The sequence below is a fragment of the Phaenicophaeus curvirostris genome, unplaced genomic scaffold (assembly GCF_032191515.1).
Source record: "Phaenicophaeus curvirostris isolate KB17595 unplaced genomic scaffold, BPBGC_Pcur_1.0 scaffold_51, whole genome shotgun sequence".
Classification (NCBI taxonomy): Eukaryota; Metazoa; Chordata; class Aves; order Cuculiformes; family Cuculidae; genus Phaenicophaeus; species Phaenicophaeus curvirostris.
This window is the reverse complement of record NW_027206674.1, coordinates 515,439-532,344: the sequence shown is the minus strand read 5'-3', so window position 1 is coordinate 532,344 and position 16,906 is coordinate 515,439. Positions and strand designations below refer to the sequence as shown.

Genomic DNA, 16,906 nt, shown 5'->3' with positions numbered 1-16,906 from the left:
GCCACGGGGGGGGGGGGGTCAGAAGTGCCCCCCCGGCCGCTATTGCCCCCCCCCCCCCAGGGTCAGAAGTGCCCCCCCCAGCCGCTATTGCCCCCCCCCAGGGTCAGAAGTGCCCCCCCAGCCGCTATTGCCCCCCCCCAGGGTCAGAAATGCCCCCCCCCAGCCGCTATTGCCCCCCCCCAGGGTCAGAAGTGCCCCCCCCAGCCGCTATTGCCCCCCCCCCAGGGTCAGAAGTGCCCCCCCCAGCCGCTATTGCTCCCCCCCAGGGTCAGAAGTGCCCCCCCCCCCGGCCGCTATTGCCCCCCCCAGGGTCAGAAGTGCCCCCCCCAGCCGCTATTGCCCCCCCCCAGGGTCAGAAGTGCCCCCCCAGCCCCTATTGCCCCCCCCCCAGGGTCAGAAGTGCCCCCCCCAGCCGCTATTGCCCCCCCCAGGGTCAGAAGTGCCCCCCCCAGCCGCTATTGCCCCCCCCAAGGCGACAATTGCCCCCCCCAGGGTCAGAAGTGCCCCCCCAACCGTTATTGCCACCTCGTCAGCTACAATTGCCCCCCCTCCAGGGCCAAAAGTGCCCCCTCCATCCCCTCCCCCATCCATTCCTGCCCCCCTCACCTCATATTGCCCCCCCCCGGCTACAATTACCCCGTCCTGCCCCCCCCCAGCACTCCTGCCCCCCCCCCGGCCCGTTTTACCCCCTCAGACCCGTTTTACCCCCACTCCCAACCCGTTCTGCCCCCCCCTCCAGCATCATTGCCCCCCCCCCAGGGCTTCTGCCCCCCCCCCAGCACAATCCCCCCCTTCTCTGGGGCTTTTTACCCCCCCAAACTCCCCCCTCAAGGCCGGTTCTGCCCCCCCCCGACCCGTCCTGCCCCTCACCACCCGCTTTACCCCCCCCCCGAGCCGTTTTACCCCCCCCCGGGCCCGTTTTACCCCCCCCGCCCCCCCAACTCACCGCCCCGCGGTCACTGCGGCCCCGCGGGCCCGTGGTCCCTTTAAGGCGGCTCCGCCCGTCGCGCGATGACGTCACAGGCCGGCGTCGGCGCCGGCTGGAGGGGGTGGGGGGAGAGGAGCGCGTCGCGGCGGCGCCGCCATGTTGGGAAGGTCAGAAAAGGAAGAAAAACAGGCCAGGGCGGCGGGCGCCATCTTGAGCGGGGCAGGTGTGACGTCATCACGAGGCGACAAGGACGGGGAGGGTGACAGCACCCCGAGAGCCAGGACACCCCTGTCCCCAGAGCCACCCCAGGGGGACAAAACCCCCAGGGCCCCCTTGTCCCCATCAGCCACCCTAGGGTGACAGCAGCCACACCCCCAGGGCCCCCTTGTCCCCATCAGCCACCCTAGGGTGACAGCAGCCACACCCCCAGGGCCCCCTTGTCCCCAGAGCCACCCTAGGGTGACAGCAGCCACACCCCCAGGGCCCCCTTGTCCCCATCAGCCACCCTACGGTGACAGACGCCAGGTCCCCCCCGTCCCCCCAGCAGGACAAACCCCACGGCTCTTCCCACAGCGTTTTATTCTCCAGCTGGGACACACTGGGATCCACTGGGATGCACTGGGACCCCACTGGGACACACTGGGATCCACTGGGATGCACTGGGACCCCACTGGGACCCACTGGGATCCACTGGGACGCACTGGGACCCCGCTGGGACACACTGGGACCCACTGAGACCCCACTGGGATGCACTGGGACGCACTAGGATCCCACTGGGATGCACTGGGACCCCACTGGGACCCACTGGGACCCCACTGGGACGCACTGGGACCCCACTGGGACACACTGGGACCCACTGAGACCCCACTGGGACACACTGGGATCCACTGGGACACACTGGGACCCACTGAGACCCCAATGGGACACACTGGGATCCACTGGGACGCACTGGGACCCCGCTGGGACACACTGGGACCCACTGAGACCCCACTGGGATGCACTGGGATCCCACTGGGATGCACCGGGACCCCACTGGGATGCACTGGGACGCACTGGGACCCCACTGGGACACACTGGGATCCACTGGGATGCACTGGAGCCCCGCTGGGACGCACTGGGACCCCGCTGGGACACACTGCGATCCACTGGGACCCCACTGGGATCCACTGGGACGCACTGGGACCCCGCTGGGACACACTGGGACCCACTGAGACCCCACTGGGATGCACTGGGACCCCACTGGGATCCACTGGGACCCACTGGAACGCACTGGGGCCCCGCTGGGATGCACTGGGACCCACTGGGATCCACTGGGACCCCACTGAGACCCCACTGGGACGCACTGGGACCCCACTGGGACCCCACTGGGATGCACTGGGACCCCGCTGGGACACATTGGGACCCACTGAGACCCCACTGGGATGCACTGAGACCCCACTGGGACCCCACTGGGATGCACTGGGACGCACTGGGACCCCACTGGGACGCACTGGGATGCACTGGGATCCCACTGGGATGCACTGGGACCCACTTGGACCCCACTGGGATGCACTGGGATGCACTGGGACACACTGGGACCCACTGAGACCCCACTGGGATGCACTGGGACCCCACTGGGATCCACTGGGACGCACTGGGACCCACGTTTGGGGGGGTCCCGGGGCTCTGGGTGCCCCCAGGAGGGGTTTGGGGGGGGGTCCCGGGGCTCTGTGTGCTCCCCAGGAGGGGTTTGGGGGGGTCACAGGGCTCTGGGTGCCCCCAGGAGGGGTTTGGGGGGGGTCACAGGGCTCTGGGTGCCCCCTAGGAGGGGTTTGGGGGGGGTCACAGGGCTCTGGGTGCCTCCCAGGAGGGGTTTTTGGGGGGGTCACAGGGCTCTGGGTGCCCCCCAGGAGGGGTTGGGGGGGGTCACAGGGCTCTGGGTGCCCCCCAGGAGGGGTTTGGGGGGGTCACAGGGCTCTGGGTGCCCCCCAGGAGGGGTTTGGGGGGGTCACAGGGCTCTGGGTGCCCCCAGGAGGGGTTTGGGGGGGTCACAGGGCTCTGGGTGCCCCCCAGGAGGGGTTTTTGGCGGGGTCACAGGCCAAGGTCCATCCAGTGGTCACGGGGACCCCCCCCCCCGGGTCCTTCGGGTCCCCCCGTCGTTAAAAGCAAACGATAAAATAAATTAAAAGGGTTGGGGGGGGGTCTTTCCCCCCCACCTCAGTTCACCAGCAGCGCCGGGTCTGGCAGAGCAGCCCTGAGGGAGAGAACGAGCAATTAATTAGGGGGGGGCAGGGGTTAATTAGGGGAGGGGGACAGGGGTTAATTAGGGGAGGGGGGCAGGGATTAATTGGGGGAGATTGATTTGGGAATTAAGAGCCTGGGGGGGGATAAAAGGAGCCCCCCCACCCCAAAAATGAGGAGAGAGTGATGAAAGGTGATTAATTAGGGGAAGGGGGGGTTGATTGGGGAATTAAGAGCCTGGGGGGGGATAAAAGGAGCCCCCCCACCCCAAAAATGAGAAGAGAGTGATGGAGGGGAGTGAGAAAAGGTGATTAATTAGGGGAAGGGGGGGTTGATTGGGGAATTAAGAGCCTGGGGGGGGGATAAAAGGAGCCCCCCCACCCCAAAAATAAGGAGAGAGTGATGAAAGGTGATTAATTAGGGGAAGGGGGGGTTAATTGGGGAATTAAGATTCTGGGGGGGATAATAGGAGCCCCCCCACCCCAGAAATGGGAAAGGAGTGATGAGACATGATTAATTAGGGGAAGGGGGGGTTGATTGGGGAATTAAGAGCCTGGGGGGGGATAATAGGAGCCCCCCCACCCCAAAAATGAGGAGAGAGTGATGGAGGGAAGTGAGAAAAGGTGATTAATTAGGGGAAGGGGGGGTTGATTGGGGAATTAAGAGCCTGGGGGGGGATAAAAGGAGCCCCCCCACCCCAAAAATAAGTATGGAAGGAGAGAGGGGACACGGGGAGGGACCTGAGGGCGAGGAGCTATTTTTGGGGCGCTGGCCAAGAGCCCCGAGGGCCCGGGAAGAGGCTGGAGACGCCGATCCAGGAGGACTCGGCGCCGGAACGAGACGCCGGCGGTGAAAAGAGCCACCAAAAGGTCCTCGGGGGGGGGGAGGGGACAGGGGCGAGGGGGGGGATCCCAGAGGGTTCCGAGGCGCCGGGTCGCTCACCGCTCGCAGCAGCAGAAGACGGAGCACGAGGCGGCCCCGTCGTGGCGGGTACTTGCCGGACTTGGGGCTGTCCTTGCACTGGGCGATGTAGGCCTGGAGCTGGGACACCGGCGGCTCCCCCTCGCACCGGTGCTGCGGACAGAGGACAGCGCGGAGCGGGTGGGTTCAGTTGGGGTTGGGGTCAGCGTTGGGCTTGACTTGAGTTGGGGTTGGGGTTGGGGTTGGGGTTGGGGTTGAGGTTGGGGTTGAGGTTGGGGTTGAGGTTGGGGTTGACGTTGGGGTTGACGTTGGGGTTGACGTTGGGGTTGGGGTTGAGGTTGGGGTTGAGTTGGGGTTGACATTGACGCTGGGGTTGGGTTGACATTAAATTGCGTTGGGTTGGGTTGAGTTGAGTTGGGGTTGAGGTTGGGGTTGAGGTTGGGGTTGAGGTTGGGGTTGGGGTTGGGGTTGACGTTGGGGTTGACGTTGGGGTTGACGTTGGGGTTGACGTTGGGGTTGACGTTGGGGTTGACGTTGGGGTTGACGTTGGGGTTGAGGTTGAGGTTGGGGTTGACGTTGGGGTTGAGGTTGAGGTTGGGGTTGAGGTTGGGGTTGACGTTGGGGTTGGGGTTGAGGTTGGGGTTGACGTTGGGGTTGGGGTTGACGTTGGGGTTGACGTTGGGGTTGACGTTGGGGTTGACGTTGGGGTTGACGTTGGGGTTGACGTTGGGGTTGACGTTGGGGTTGACGTTGGGGTTGGTGTTGAGTTGGGGTTGACGTTGGGGTTGACGTTGGGGTTGACGTTGGGGTTGACGTTGGGGTTGGGGTTGAGTTGGGGTTGACATTGACGCTGGGGTTGGGTTGACATTAAATTGAGTTGGGGTTGAGTTGACATTAAATTGCGTTGGGGTTGGGTTGGGGTTGAGGTTGGGGTTGAGGTTGGGGTTGAGGTTGGGGTTGAGGTTGGGGTTGAGGTTGGGGTTGGGGTTGGGGTTGGGGTTGGGGTTGGGGTTGGGGTTGGGGTCGACGTTGGGGTTGGGGTCGACGTTGGGGTTGGGGTCGACGTTGGGGTTGGGGTCGACGTTGGGGTCGACGTTGGGGTCGACGTTGGGGTCGACGTTGGGGTCGACGTTGGGGTCGGGGTTGAGTTGGGGTTGACATTGACGCTGGGGTTGGGTTGACATTAAATTGCGTTGGGGTTGAGTTGACATTAAATTGCGTTGGGTTGGGTTGAGTTGAGTTGACATTAAATTGCGTTGGGGTTGGGTTGACGTTGGAGTTGAGTTGACGTTGGGGTTGGAAGGGACCTCAAAGCTCCTCCAGTTCCATCCCCTCCCCCAGGGACACCTCCCACTGGATGAGGTTGCTCCAAGCTCCATCCGACGTGGCCTTCAACACCTCCAGGGGTGGAGGAGCCCCCACGGCTCTGGGCAGCCTGGGCCTCCTCGCCCTCACAAGAATCAAGGAATCGTGGAATGGGTGGGAAGGGACCTCAAAGCCCACCCGCTTCCATCTCCTGCCACGGGGACACCCCCCATTGGATGTGGTTGCTCCAAGCTCCATCCAGCGTGGCCTTCAGCACCTCCAGGGATGGAGCAGCCACCACTGCTCTGGGAAACCGGGGCCAGGGCCTCCTCACGCTCCCAGGAGAACGTTTCTCTCCAAGATTTCATCTCAATCTCTTGCGGCTCAGAACTTCCCCTCATCCTACCCATGACCGACAGCTCCTCCCCAGCTTTCCCGGAGCTCCTTTCCACACTGGAAGCTGCTCTGAGGTCTCTTCTCCAGGCTGAACAAGCCCAGCCCTCAGCCTCTCCTCGTACAGGAGGTTCTCCAGCCCTCACACCATCTCCGTGGCCTCCTCTGGCCTCGCTCCACCAGCTCCAAGTCCTTCTTGTGCTGAGAACTCCAGAACTGGACCCAGGACTCCAGGTTTGATGTCCCCATCGCGGAGCTGAGGAGCGGAATCTCCTCCCTCCCTGCTGGTCCCAGGGCTTTGGACGCAGCCCAGGACACGGTTGGCTTTCCAGAGCTTCTCCTCCACCAACACCTCAAGTTCTTCTCCTCAAGGCTGCTCCTCATCCCTTCTCCACCCAGATTATTTCGTGACCACCCTGACCCTGGTGCAAGATCTCGTTCCTTGGCCTGCTCGAACCTCATGAGGTCCCACAGCCACTAGGTTGGAGAAGACTCACAGGGCGATCAAGTCCACCCAGTCCCACAACCACTAGGCTGGAGAAGACCCACAGGGCCATCAAGTCCACCCAGTCCCGCAATGATTAGGTTGGAGAAGACTCAAAGGACCATCAAGTCCACCCAGTCCCACAACCACTAGGTTGGAGAAGACCAACAGGACCATCAAGTCCACCCAGTCCCACAACCTCTAGGTTGGAGAAGACCCACAGGACCATCAAGTCCACCCAGTCCCACAACCACTAGGTTGGAGAAGACCCACAGGACCATCAGGTCCATCCAGTCCCACAACCACTAGGTTGGAGAAGACCCACAGGGCCATCAAGTCCACCCAGTCCCACCTCTATCTTCTTGGAAGCTGAACCCTCCAAAGAAGAGGATTGGGATTTGTCCTCCTCAAAAAAGAAGGTGGCCCATGAAGCTCGGCTTGATGTCCAGGCCTCACCTTGATGGTCTCGTAGGAGCCGGTGATGAGGGCGATGAAGAGGCTGAGGACCATGTAGATGAAGAGGCTGATGAAGGTGTAGAGGTAGACCTGGCTGAAGAGCCACACCAGGTAGCTGTTCTGCTGCATCTCGGCGAAGGTCACGAACATGTCGTCCCCGTTGATGAGCGAGAAGAGGCACTCGGACACCATGGAGAGCGAGCGGAACTGCGAGGGGAGGGGCCAACGGGCTAGGAGCTCGGCCCAGGCCACCCCGTCCCCTCTCCCACCGCCGGGATGGACGCCGCCTCCAACCCAACGCAGGGATGGGTCGGCTTGGAAGGGCCCTCCAAGCCCATCCAGTTCCACCCCCTTGGCACGGGGACGCCTCCCACCGGACCGGGGGCTCCAAGCTCCATCCCAACGTGGCCTTCAACATCTCCGGGGACGGAGCAGCCCCAGGACAACCTGTTCCCACCTTCGTGGTGGAGAAGTTCCTCCTCGTGTCTGGTCTAAATCTTCTCCTCCCTGGTTTATCCCCGTTCCCCATCGTCCTGTCCCTCCCCAGCTTTCTTGGAGCCCCTTTCAGGTTCTGGAAGGTCACTAGGAGGTCTCCTCGGAGCCTTCTCCTCTCCAGGCTGAACAGCCCCAACTCTCTCAGCCTGTACGGGAGGTTCTCCAATCCCTCTGGAGACCCTTCCTGCCCTCCATCCGTGAATCCAACCTGTTCCAATCCCTCTGTAGACCCTTCCAACCACGGATCCAACCTGTCCAATCCCTCTCTAGACCCTTCCAACTATGGATCCAACCTCTCCAATCCCTCTGGAGACCCTTCCTACCCTCCAACCTGTGGATCCAACTAGTCATGATCCCTCTGGAGACCCTTCCTACCCTCCAACCATGGATCCAACCTCTCCAATCCCCCTGTAGACCCTTCCAACCATGGATCCAACCTGTTCCAATCCCTCAGTAGACCCTTCCTACCCTCCAACCATGGATCCAACCTCTCCAATCCCTCTCTAGACCCTTCCTACCCTCCATTCATGGATCCAACCTCTCCAACCCCTCTGTAGACCCTTCAACCACGGATCCAACCTCTCCAATCCCTCTGGAGACCCTTCCTACCCTCCATTCATGGATCCAACCTCTCCAACCCCTCTGTAGACCCTTCCTACCCTCCGCCCCGCGGCTGCCGGCTGTCACCGTGGTGTCCCCGTGCCGGGAGGCGCCGCGGGGCCCTCTCCGGGGGTGGTGGAACCTCACCTTGACGTGGTAGGGCCCCAGGACGATCCAGCCGCAGAAGCAGTAGCCCAGGTAGATGACGGCCACGCAGCAGCAGAAGCGCATGACGTCGGGGAGGGCCGCGCGCAGCGTCACGATGAGGATCTGGGGGGGGGAGGAGAAGCAGGTTGGGGCCCCCAGGGCCACCGTCCCCATCGATTGTCCCCTCCCCCTGCCCCGTGGTGGCCCCTGGACTCACGTTGTACTTCTGGAAGAAGGTGAGGTAGCGGATGACCCCGACCCAGACGAGCAGCGTGGACGTGCCCAGCAGGATGCTGCAGACGTCGTAGCCCGCGAAGTTCTGCGGGGACACGGGTGGCATCGGCCTCGGGGAGGTCCCCGCCCCGCCACGAGGTCCCCACCCCACGAGGTCCCCACCCCACGAGGTCCACAGTAGCCCCGACGCTGGCCCTGAGGCCTCCAACAACATCCCCAGAGGCTCCAATGTCCCCAACACCATCCTCAAGGCCATCAATGACATCCCCAGAGGCTCCAATGTCCCCAGCGCTGTCCCCAAGGCCACCAACAACATCCCCAGAGGTCCCAATGTCCCCAACACCATCCTCAAGGCCTCCAACAACATCTCCAGAGGCTCCAATATCCCCAAGGCCTCCAACAACATCTCCAGAGGCTCCAATGTCCCCAGCACTGTCCCCAAGGCCACCAACGACATCCCCAGAGGCTCCAATGTCCCCAACACCATCCTCAAGGCCTCCAACAACATCTCCAGAGGCTCCAATGACCCCAAGGCCACCAACGACATCCCCAGAGGCTCCAATGTCCCCAACGCTGTCCCCAAGGCCACCAACGACATCCCCAGAGGCTCCAATGTCCCCAGCGCTGTCCCCAAGGCCATCAATGACATCCCCAGAGGCTCCAATGTCCCCAACACTGTCCCCAAGGCCACCAATGACATCCCCAGCAGCTCCAATGTCCCCAACACTGTCCCCAAGGCCACCAACAACATCCCCAGAGGTCCCAATGTCCCCAAAGCCGTCCTCAACATCCCCAACGCCGTCCCCAGAGGTCCCCGATGCATCCCTAGAGGCCACCAACGTCCCCAAGACCATCCCCAGAGGTCCCCAATGCATCCCTAGAGGCCACCAACGTCCCCAAGACCATCCCCAGAGGTCCCCAACACCATCCCTAGAGGTCCCAACGTCCCCAGTGCCGTCCCCAAAGGTCCCAATGTCCCAAGCACCATCCCAGAGGTCCCCAACGCCGTCCCCAGAGGCCCCAATGTCCCAAACACCATCCCAGAGGTCCCCATCGCTGTCCCCAGAGGCCCCAATGTCCCAAGCACCATCCCAAAGGTCCCCAACGCCGTCCCCAGAGGCCCCAATGTCCCAAACACCATCCCAGAGGTCCCCAACGCCGTCCCCAGAGGCCCCAATGTCCCAAACACCATCCCAGAGGTCCCCAACGCCGTCCCGAGAGGCTCCAATGTCCCCAGAAGCCCCCATGCAGGTGGCAAGCGACCTCTGGGTGCCCCCAGCCACTCCACAGCAGCCAGACGGCCTGTCCCCTCGTTGCCACCTCCCTGTCCCCAAGGCCAAGGAGGTTCCTGGGGTCCCACCTGGGCCCTGAGCCCTCCGGGAGCCCCCACCGGGGCTCTGGTGGCATCTGGGACGGCTTCCCCGAGGCGTCGCCGTGGCCGTTGGGTGGTTTCCCTCTCGCTGGGCGGCACGTCCCCCTCCTCGGGGCACGAGGACAACCCCAGGGGCCACCTCCCAGCGTCTCCGGGAGCCGCAGAAGCTCGCGGCGGCCCCCCCCCCCCCGTACCTTGGACTCGATGCCGATCTTCATGATGGTGCCCAGCACGGTGAGGACGTCGCTGATGACCAGGAGGATGTACCAGCCGTTGAGGAACTCCATGCGGTCCGACAGGCACACGCCGCGGTTGTACCGGCGCCAGAAGAACCGGCTGAACTCCTGGGCCAGGAGGACAAAGAGGGGGCTTCAGCCACCGCCCCGAGAGCTTCGCTCGTCCCGCGGCATCTCCAGCTCAGAGCGAGCGGAAGGAAGAGGTCCCCATCCAAAAAGGCAGAAGCTTCCTGGTGGCAGCTCTGGGGGTTGAGGGCTCGCTCGGTTGGAAGAGGACACCAAGCTGGGGGGAAGTTTGGGGCGGCTGGAGGGTAGGAAGGGGCTACAGAGGGATTGGAGGGCTTGGATCCATGGTTGGGAAGCTCTACAGAGGGATTGGAGAGGTTGGATCCATGGTTGGAAGGGTCTACAGAGGGATTGGAGAGGTTGGATCCGTGGTTGAAGGGTCTAGAGAGGGATTGGAGAGGTTGGATCCATGGTTGGAAGGGTCTACAGAGGGATTGGAGAGGTTGGAGGGTCTACAGAGGGATCGGAGAGGTTGGATCCATGGTTGAAGGGTCTACAGAGGGATTGGAGAGGTTGGATCCATAGTTGAAGGGTCTACAGAGGGATTGGAGAGGTTGGATCCATGGTTGAAGGGTCTACAGAGGGATTGGAGAGGTTGGAGGGTCTACAGAGGGATCGGAGAGGTTGGATCCATGGATGGAAGGGTCTACAGAGGGATCGGAGAGGTTGGACCCATGGTTGGAAGGTCTACAGAGGGATCAAGACAGGCTGGATCCATGGATGGAGGGCAGGAAGGGTCTACAGAGGGATTGGAGAGGTTGGATCCATGGTTGGAAGGGTCTACAGAGGGATTGGACAGGTTGGATCCACGGCCAAGGTCAATGGGATGAGGTTCAACAAGGCCGAGTGCCAGGTCCCTCTCTTGGGTCGCACCAGCCCCATCAACGCTCAAGTGGGAAGCTCCCTGGTGGAAAGGGACCTGGGGGTGTCGGTTGAGGCTGAAGACGAGGCAGCAGTGGCCAAGGAGGCCACCAGCACCCGGCTTGGATCAGCCCTGGGTTCAGGGTTGGGCCCCTCACTCTGAGAGGGACATCGAGGGGCTGGAGAACATCTGGAGAAGAAGGAGAATGGAGCTGGGAAGGGTCTGGAGAGCGAGGGAAGGGGCTGAGGGATCTGAGGGGGGTTTGGTTGGAGAAGAGGAGGCTGAGGGGAGACCTCATCGCTCCGAGCGGCTCCAGGAGGGAGGTCGTGGGGAGGAACGGCCTCGAGATCCACCAGGAGAGGTTTAGGTTGGACCTTGGGAATGAGTCCTTCACGGGACAAGCCAGTGATGGAGCCTCCGTGGCTGGAGGGGCTCAAACCACGTGGAGACGTGGCACCTGGGGCCAGGGCTTGGTGGGCTGGTGGTTGGACTGGATCTCAGGGGGCTTTTTTCAAGCAGTTGCGGCGCAGAAGAAGCCCCACGTCCCACCGACTCACGTGCTGCAGCATCAGCCCCCGGACGATGGAGCGGGCGCAGAGGACGAAGGAAAGCGAGCAGACGAGGATGACGACGACGTCGAAGAAGAGCCGGAAGGAGTTGTCACCTGCAAGAAACAGAAGAAATCAGAGAAGCACCAGGTTGGGAAGGACCCACCAGATCATGGAGTCCAACCATCCCCACGTCCCTCAGCTCCTCTTCTTCTCCAGCCCCCTCCCCAGCTTCGTTGCTCTTCTCTGCGCTCGCTCCAGAGCCTCAACGTCCTCCTCGTGGTGAAGGGCCCACAACCGACCCCAGGAGTTGAGGTTTGGCCTCCCCAGAGCCACCCAGAAGCCCCTCAAGGTCCTCTTCCCACCTTCCTACCTCGCCCGAAGACGCTGGGGTCTTTACACTCTTTGATGTCGGCCTTGTTGTCCAGGTGGATCTTCACGCGGCCGCTGTGGGCCTTGTTGTCAAACGTGATCTAGGGAGGAGGAGGAGGAGGAGGAGGACGGTTCCCACCACGAAAGGAGCCCAAGGGCCGAGGCCACCGCGGCCGGGTCACCCCTCGGTGGCCCTGGGGGCACTCACGGTGATGGTGAAGGTGTAGCAGTCGGGGATCTCGTTGTTGATGATGGTTTGGATGTTGATGGCTTTGAGCTTGAACTGGATGGTGACGTTGATGAGTCTGCGGGGAGGGACGGGGCGTTAATCCTCCTCCCGGGCCTTCTCCAAGGGGTCCCGCTCCCGCTAAACCCCCGAAACGCGGAGTCAGGAGCTAAAGAGGCGGCACAGAGCAGGTGACCCCCTTCCCTGGAGGCGTGGAGCTCCAGGAGGGGCTTCCTGCAGCTTCAGAGGAGCAAACGTCAGCCAAGCCACCCCCGTGGCCACCAACTTTGCTTCTGAGGGAGGTTGGACCTCCTGGAAGAACTGGAACCACAAGCTACGACACAGTGGTGGATGCCCCAGCCCTGGAGGTGTTGAAGGCCACGTTGGATGGGGCTTGGAGCAACCTGATCCTGTGGGAGGTGTCCCCAGGGCAGGAGGTGGAACTGGACGGGCTTTGAGGTCCCTTCCAACCCAACCCATTCCAGGATTTGGGTTGGAACTAGATGGGCTTTGAGGTCATTTCCAGCTCCACCAACTCCATGATTCGTGTTGGAACTGGACGGGCTCTGAGGTCCTTTCCCACCCAACCCATTCCATGATTCATGTTGGAACTGGACGGGCTTTGAGATCCTTTCCAGCCCCACCAAGTCCATGATTCAGGTTGGAACTGGACGGGCTTTGAGGTCCTTTCCCACCCAACCCACTCCACAATTCAGGTTGGAACTAGATGAGCTTTGAGATCCTTTCCAGCTCCACCAATTCCATGATTTGCGTTGGAACTGGATGGGCTTTGAGGTCCTTTCCAGCCCCACCAAGTCCACAATTCAGGTTGGAACTAGATGAGCTTTGAGATCCTTTCCAGCTCCACCAACTCCATGATTCATGTTGGAACTGGACGGGCTCTGAGGTCTTTTCCCACCCAACCCACTCCATGATTCATGTTGGAACTGGACGGGCTCTGAGGTCCTTTCCAGCCCCACCAAGTCCACGATTCGGGTTGGAACTGGAGAGCCTTTGAGGTCCTTTCCAACCCAACGTGTTCCATGATCCCTTGACCTCTCGGCGCGGCCCCGAGAAGACGTGGCCCCACAACCGCAGGGCTTGGCCGGGGGCCACCAAAACCCCAACCGCTGGGGCAGAACTTCCTGAAGAAGCCAAACGCCGCGGTGGGTGGTGCAGGAGAGCCCCGGGGCCTCCAGGCCAGCTCCGTGGCCGCTGGAGAAGAGGCCGGAAGCAGCTGCCTCCTTGTGCAACCTCCGAGGTTTCAACATCTCCCTCGGCATGAGAGGAGGTTGCTTCCCATCCCACCAGAGGTTTCGAAACCCAACTTGGGGTTTTCTCCAGCTTCCCCATGAGGAATTCCCCGGGGTTGGACCTTCCCCCAGCCCCGAGGTCTTCCAATGCGGAGAACCTCGGGATGGGTTGGGTTGGAAGGGACCTCCAAGCCCATCCAGCTCCAACCCCGCCACGGGGACACCTCCCGCGGGATGTGGTTGCTCCAAGCTCCATCCAACGTGGCCTTCGACACCTCCAGGGATGGAGCAGCCACCGCTTCTCGGGGCAACCTGGGCCTCCCCAACCCTCCCAGGAGAACGTCTCGTCTCAATCTCTCGCAGCTCAAAGCCGTTTCCCTCATCCCACCCCTCCCCAGGTTTCTGGAGCTCCTTTCCACACCGGAAGCCGCTCCAAGGTCTCCCTGGAACCTTCTCTTCTCCAGGCTCCCCAACTCTCCTCGTACGGGAGGTTCTCCAGCCCTCGGATCATCTCCGTGGCCTCCTCTGGCCTCGCTCCACCAGCTCCAGGTCCTTCCTGAGCTGAGGATTCCAGAACCGGACCCCGATCCGGGTCCCTCTGGTCGGTGTCCTGAGCAAACCCGAGGTCGGCCTCCATCCCACGTCTCCAAAGCCTCCCCAGCACCCAACGGGACTTCCCAGGGGGTGGAGAAGGTGACGACGATGATTTACTTGTGGAATTTGAGGGTGAAGTTCTTGTAGCTGCGATCGAGCTCGGGAGGAAGAGGCTGCGGGTCCTCAGGATCCACCCCCAGGCAGTCTACGAGGAGGGAGAAATCATCTTCAGGGGCTCCCGAAGCCCACAGAGACCCCCGGGACTCTTCTCAAGAGCAAGTTGAGGAGCCACCAGCCTCCCAAGGGGGCCACGAGGAGCAATGAGGTGGCCACGAGGAGAAACGAGCCTCCCGAGGAGGCCACAAGGTGAACACGAGGAGCAATGAGGTGGCCACGAGGAGCCACCAGCCTCCTGAGGGGGCCACGAGGAGCCACCAGCCTCCTGAGGGGGCCACGAGGAGCCACCAGCCTCCTGAGGGGGCCACGAGGAGCAATGAGGTGGCCATGAGGAGCCACCAGCCTCCTGAGGGGGCCACAAGGAGCAATGAGGTGGCCACGAGGAGCCACCAGCCTCCTGAGGGGGCCACGAGGAGAAACGAGCCTCCCAAGGGGGCCATGAGGAGCAATGAGGTGGCCATGAGGAGCCACCAGCCTCCTGAGGTGGCCACGAGGAGCAATGAGGTGGCCACGAGGAGAAACGAGCCTCTTGAGGAGGCCACGAGGAGCCACCAGCCTCCTGAGGTGGCCACGAGGTGAACATGAGGAGCAATGAGGTGGCCACAAAGAGAAACGAGCCTCCTGAGGAGACCACGAGGAGAAACAAGGTGGCCACGAGGAGAAACGAGCCTCCCGAGGAGGCCATGAGGAGCCACCAGCCTCCTGAGGTGGCCACAAGGTGAACACGAGGAGCAACGAGGTGGCCACGAGGAGCCACCAGCCTCCCGAGGGGGTCACGAAGGGTGATGAGCCTCCCAAGGTGGCCACAAGCCTCCTGAGGTGGCCACGAGGAGCCCCGAGGTGGCCACGAGGAGCCTTTTGGGCCCCGCAGCGGCTTCGGGACAGCAGAGCTCGGTCCCAGCGTCCCCCAGACCCACCGGTGACGATCTCGGGGTCGATGTTGAAGGTGTCGTTGGCCGGGTCGATGCGTCCCTTGCGGTAGAAGCGCTGGCACAGCTCGAGGGCCGAGCGGTTGCCGGCGGCGTCTCCGCGCACGTAGGCGTAACGGCCAACGGTCTCGTTGGGAATGGCCAAGTACTGGAGGAGAAGGCGCTTTCAGACGCTGGGGGAGGCCCTCAAGGCCACCTCAGGGTCCCCTTCTCCAGCGCGCGGCCCTCACCTTCTCCACGGCGTAGAACATGCGCTCGTAGAGGTCCCGTTGGGTGTAGACGGCGTAGGAGTCGTCGGCTCCGTCCACGTAGTTCTTGAGGAAAAGGTGCTTGAAGGCCACGGTGTTCTCCTCCTTGAAGGTCACCACCATCTGGTTGCTCAGCCCGAAGAGGATGAGCTGAGGGAGGAAGGAGATGATCAAACCCTGGACCTGGTGGCTCCAAACCGAGGAGGGTCCAAACCGAGGAGGGTCCAAACCGAGGAGGGTCCAAACCGAGGAGGGTTGGCCCCGAAGATGCTCCAAGAAGGAGCAAAACCCGAAAATCTCGCGGTTGGGGGTCACCGAGAAGATGATCGACATCTCCAGGGGTTGGTCCCATCTCCACCTGCTTCCCCAGACACCGAGATGGAGAAGTTCCTGCAGCAAAGCTCCAAGCCCAGTGGCCCCAGTGCCCTGTGGCGCCTCTCCCAGTGGCCCCAGTGCCCCAAGCCCCCCTTCTCCTGTTGCCCCCCCCCCCCCCCCCAGTGCCCCAAGCCCTCCCCTCCAGTGTCCCCCCCGTGTCCCCAATACCCCAAGCCCCCCCTCTCCCCGCTGCCCCCCCGTCCCAGTGTCCCCTCTTAGCGCGTGTCCCCCCATCCCTCTTAGTGCCCCCCTTCTCTTAGTGTGTGTCCCCCTCTCTCTCAGTGTCCCCCCCGTTAGTGTCCCCCCCCGAGCGTCTCCCCCCTCTTAGTGTCCTCCCCCTCTCTCTTAGCGTCCCCTCCCCTCAGTGTCCCCCCCTCTCTCTTAGCGTCCCCCCCCTTAGCCTCCCCCCTCCCTCTTAGTGTGTCCCCCCTCCCTCTCTCTTAGTGACCCCCTCCTTAGCGTCCCCCTCCTCTCTTAGCGTCACCCCCCTTAGGGTCCTCCAGTGTCGCCCCCCCTCTCTCTCAGCATCCCCCCCTCTCTCTCTCAGCGTGTCCCCCCTCCCTCTTAGCGTGTCCCCTGTGTCCCCCCCCTCAGTGTCCCCCACCTTAGCGTCCCCCTCACCTCTCTCAGCGTGTGTCCCCCCCCACCCCCTCTCAGCATCCCCCCCCTTAGGGTCCCCCCCCCTCTCAGCGTCCCCCCCTCTCTCAGTGCCCCCTCCCCCTCAGTGTCCCCCTCCCCCTCAGTGTCCCCCTCCCCCTCAGTGTCCCCCCCTCTCTCTCAGTGTCCCCCTCCCCCTCAATGTCCCCCCCTCTCTCAGTGTCCCCCTCCCCCTCAATGTCCCCCCCTCTCTCAGTGTCCCCCTCCCCCTCAATGTCCCCCCCTCTCTCTCAGTGTCCCCCCTCCCCCTCACTGCCCCCCCCTCTGTGCCCCCTCCCCCTCAGTGACCCCCCTCTCTCTCAGTGCCCCCCCCCTCAGTGTCCCCCTCCCCCTCACTGCCCCCCCCTCTGTACCCCCTCCCCCTCAGTGTCCCCCCCCTCTCTCTCAGTGTCCCCCTCCCCCCCCCCTCAGCGCCCCCCCCGCCCCCCCCGGTACCTGCACGGTGACCAGCAGGATCTTGGCGAGCTGCAGCCCGAGCTTCACGGGCCGCCGGCCCCGCGCTCGGTACTTATCGCAGGGGCTCATAAAGAAATACTTGAGGCGGCGCCGCAGCTGCTCCTCCTCCTCCTCCTCCTCCGCCGCCGCCGCCGCCGCTCCCGGCGTCCCCGCCGTCCCGTACCCGGGCCCGGGGCCCAGCAGCCGCTCCGTCTCTGAACGGAAAACACCCGCTATAAACCCAAACCCCGGGTCTCCTCTCCAAACCCCCGAAGGCCCCGATGCTCCATACCCCCCCCAGCTCCCCGGTTACCGGAGGCGGCCGCCATGACGGCTCCACCGCCCCGCGCCCGCGTCACGTGACCACGCCCGC

At 63.0% G+C, this 16,906-nt stretch overlaps 1 protein-coding gene across 10 annotated transcripts; it reads right to left on the bottom strand.

Annotated features, from left to right (window-relative positions):
• Positions 1–1,490: 1,490 nt before the first annotated feature.
• On the bottom strand, positions 1,491–16,906 carry MCOLN1 (mucolipin TRP cation channel 1). Of its 10 annotated transcripts, none has more exons than XR_011339512.1 (15): positions 16,847–16,906; positions 16,534–16,748; positions 15,049–15,216; positions 14,807–14,966; positions 13,830–13,917; positions 11,848–11,944; positions 11,641–11,740; positions 11,277–11,383; positions 9,750–9,899; positions 8,167–8,268; positions 7,950–8,072; positions 6,708–6,914; positions 4,091–4,222; positions 1,630–3,161; positions 1,491–1,598 (listed from the first exon to the last, which is right to left on the bottom strand). XR_011339512.1 is itself a non-coding variant. In XM_069881496.1 (14 exons), exons 1-14 carry the CDS (start codon positions 16,860–16,862, stop codon positions 3,090–3,092), a joined length of 1,737 nt encoding a protein of 578 aa, XP_069737597.1. In that variant the 5' UTR covers positions 16,863–16,906; the 3' UTR covers positions 1,491–3,089. The 10 variants fall into 10 exon arrangements, 1 of the variants encoding a protein (XP_069737597.1); XR_011339513.1 differs by having other exon boundaries at positions 1,491–1,557; XR_011339514.1 differs by having other exon boundaries at positions 1,491–1,701; positions 1,734–3,161.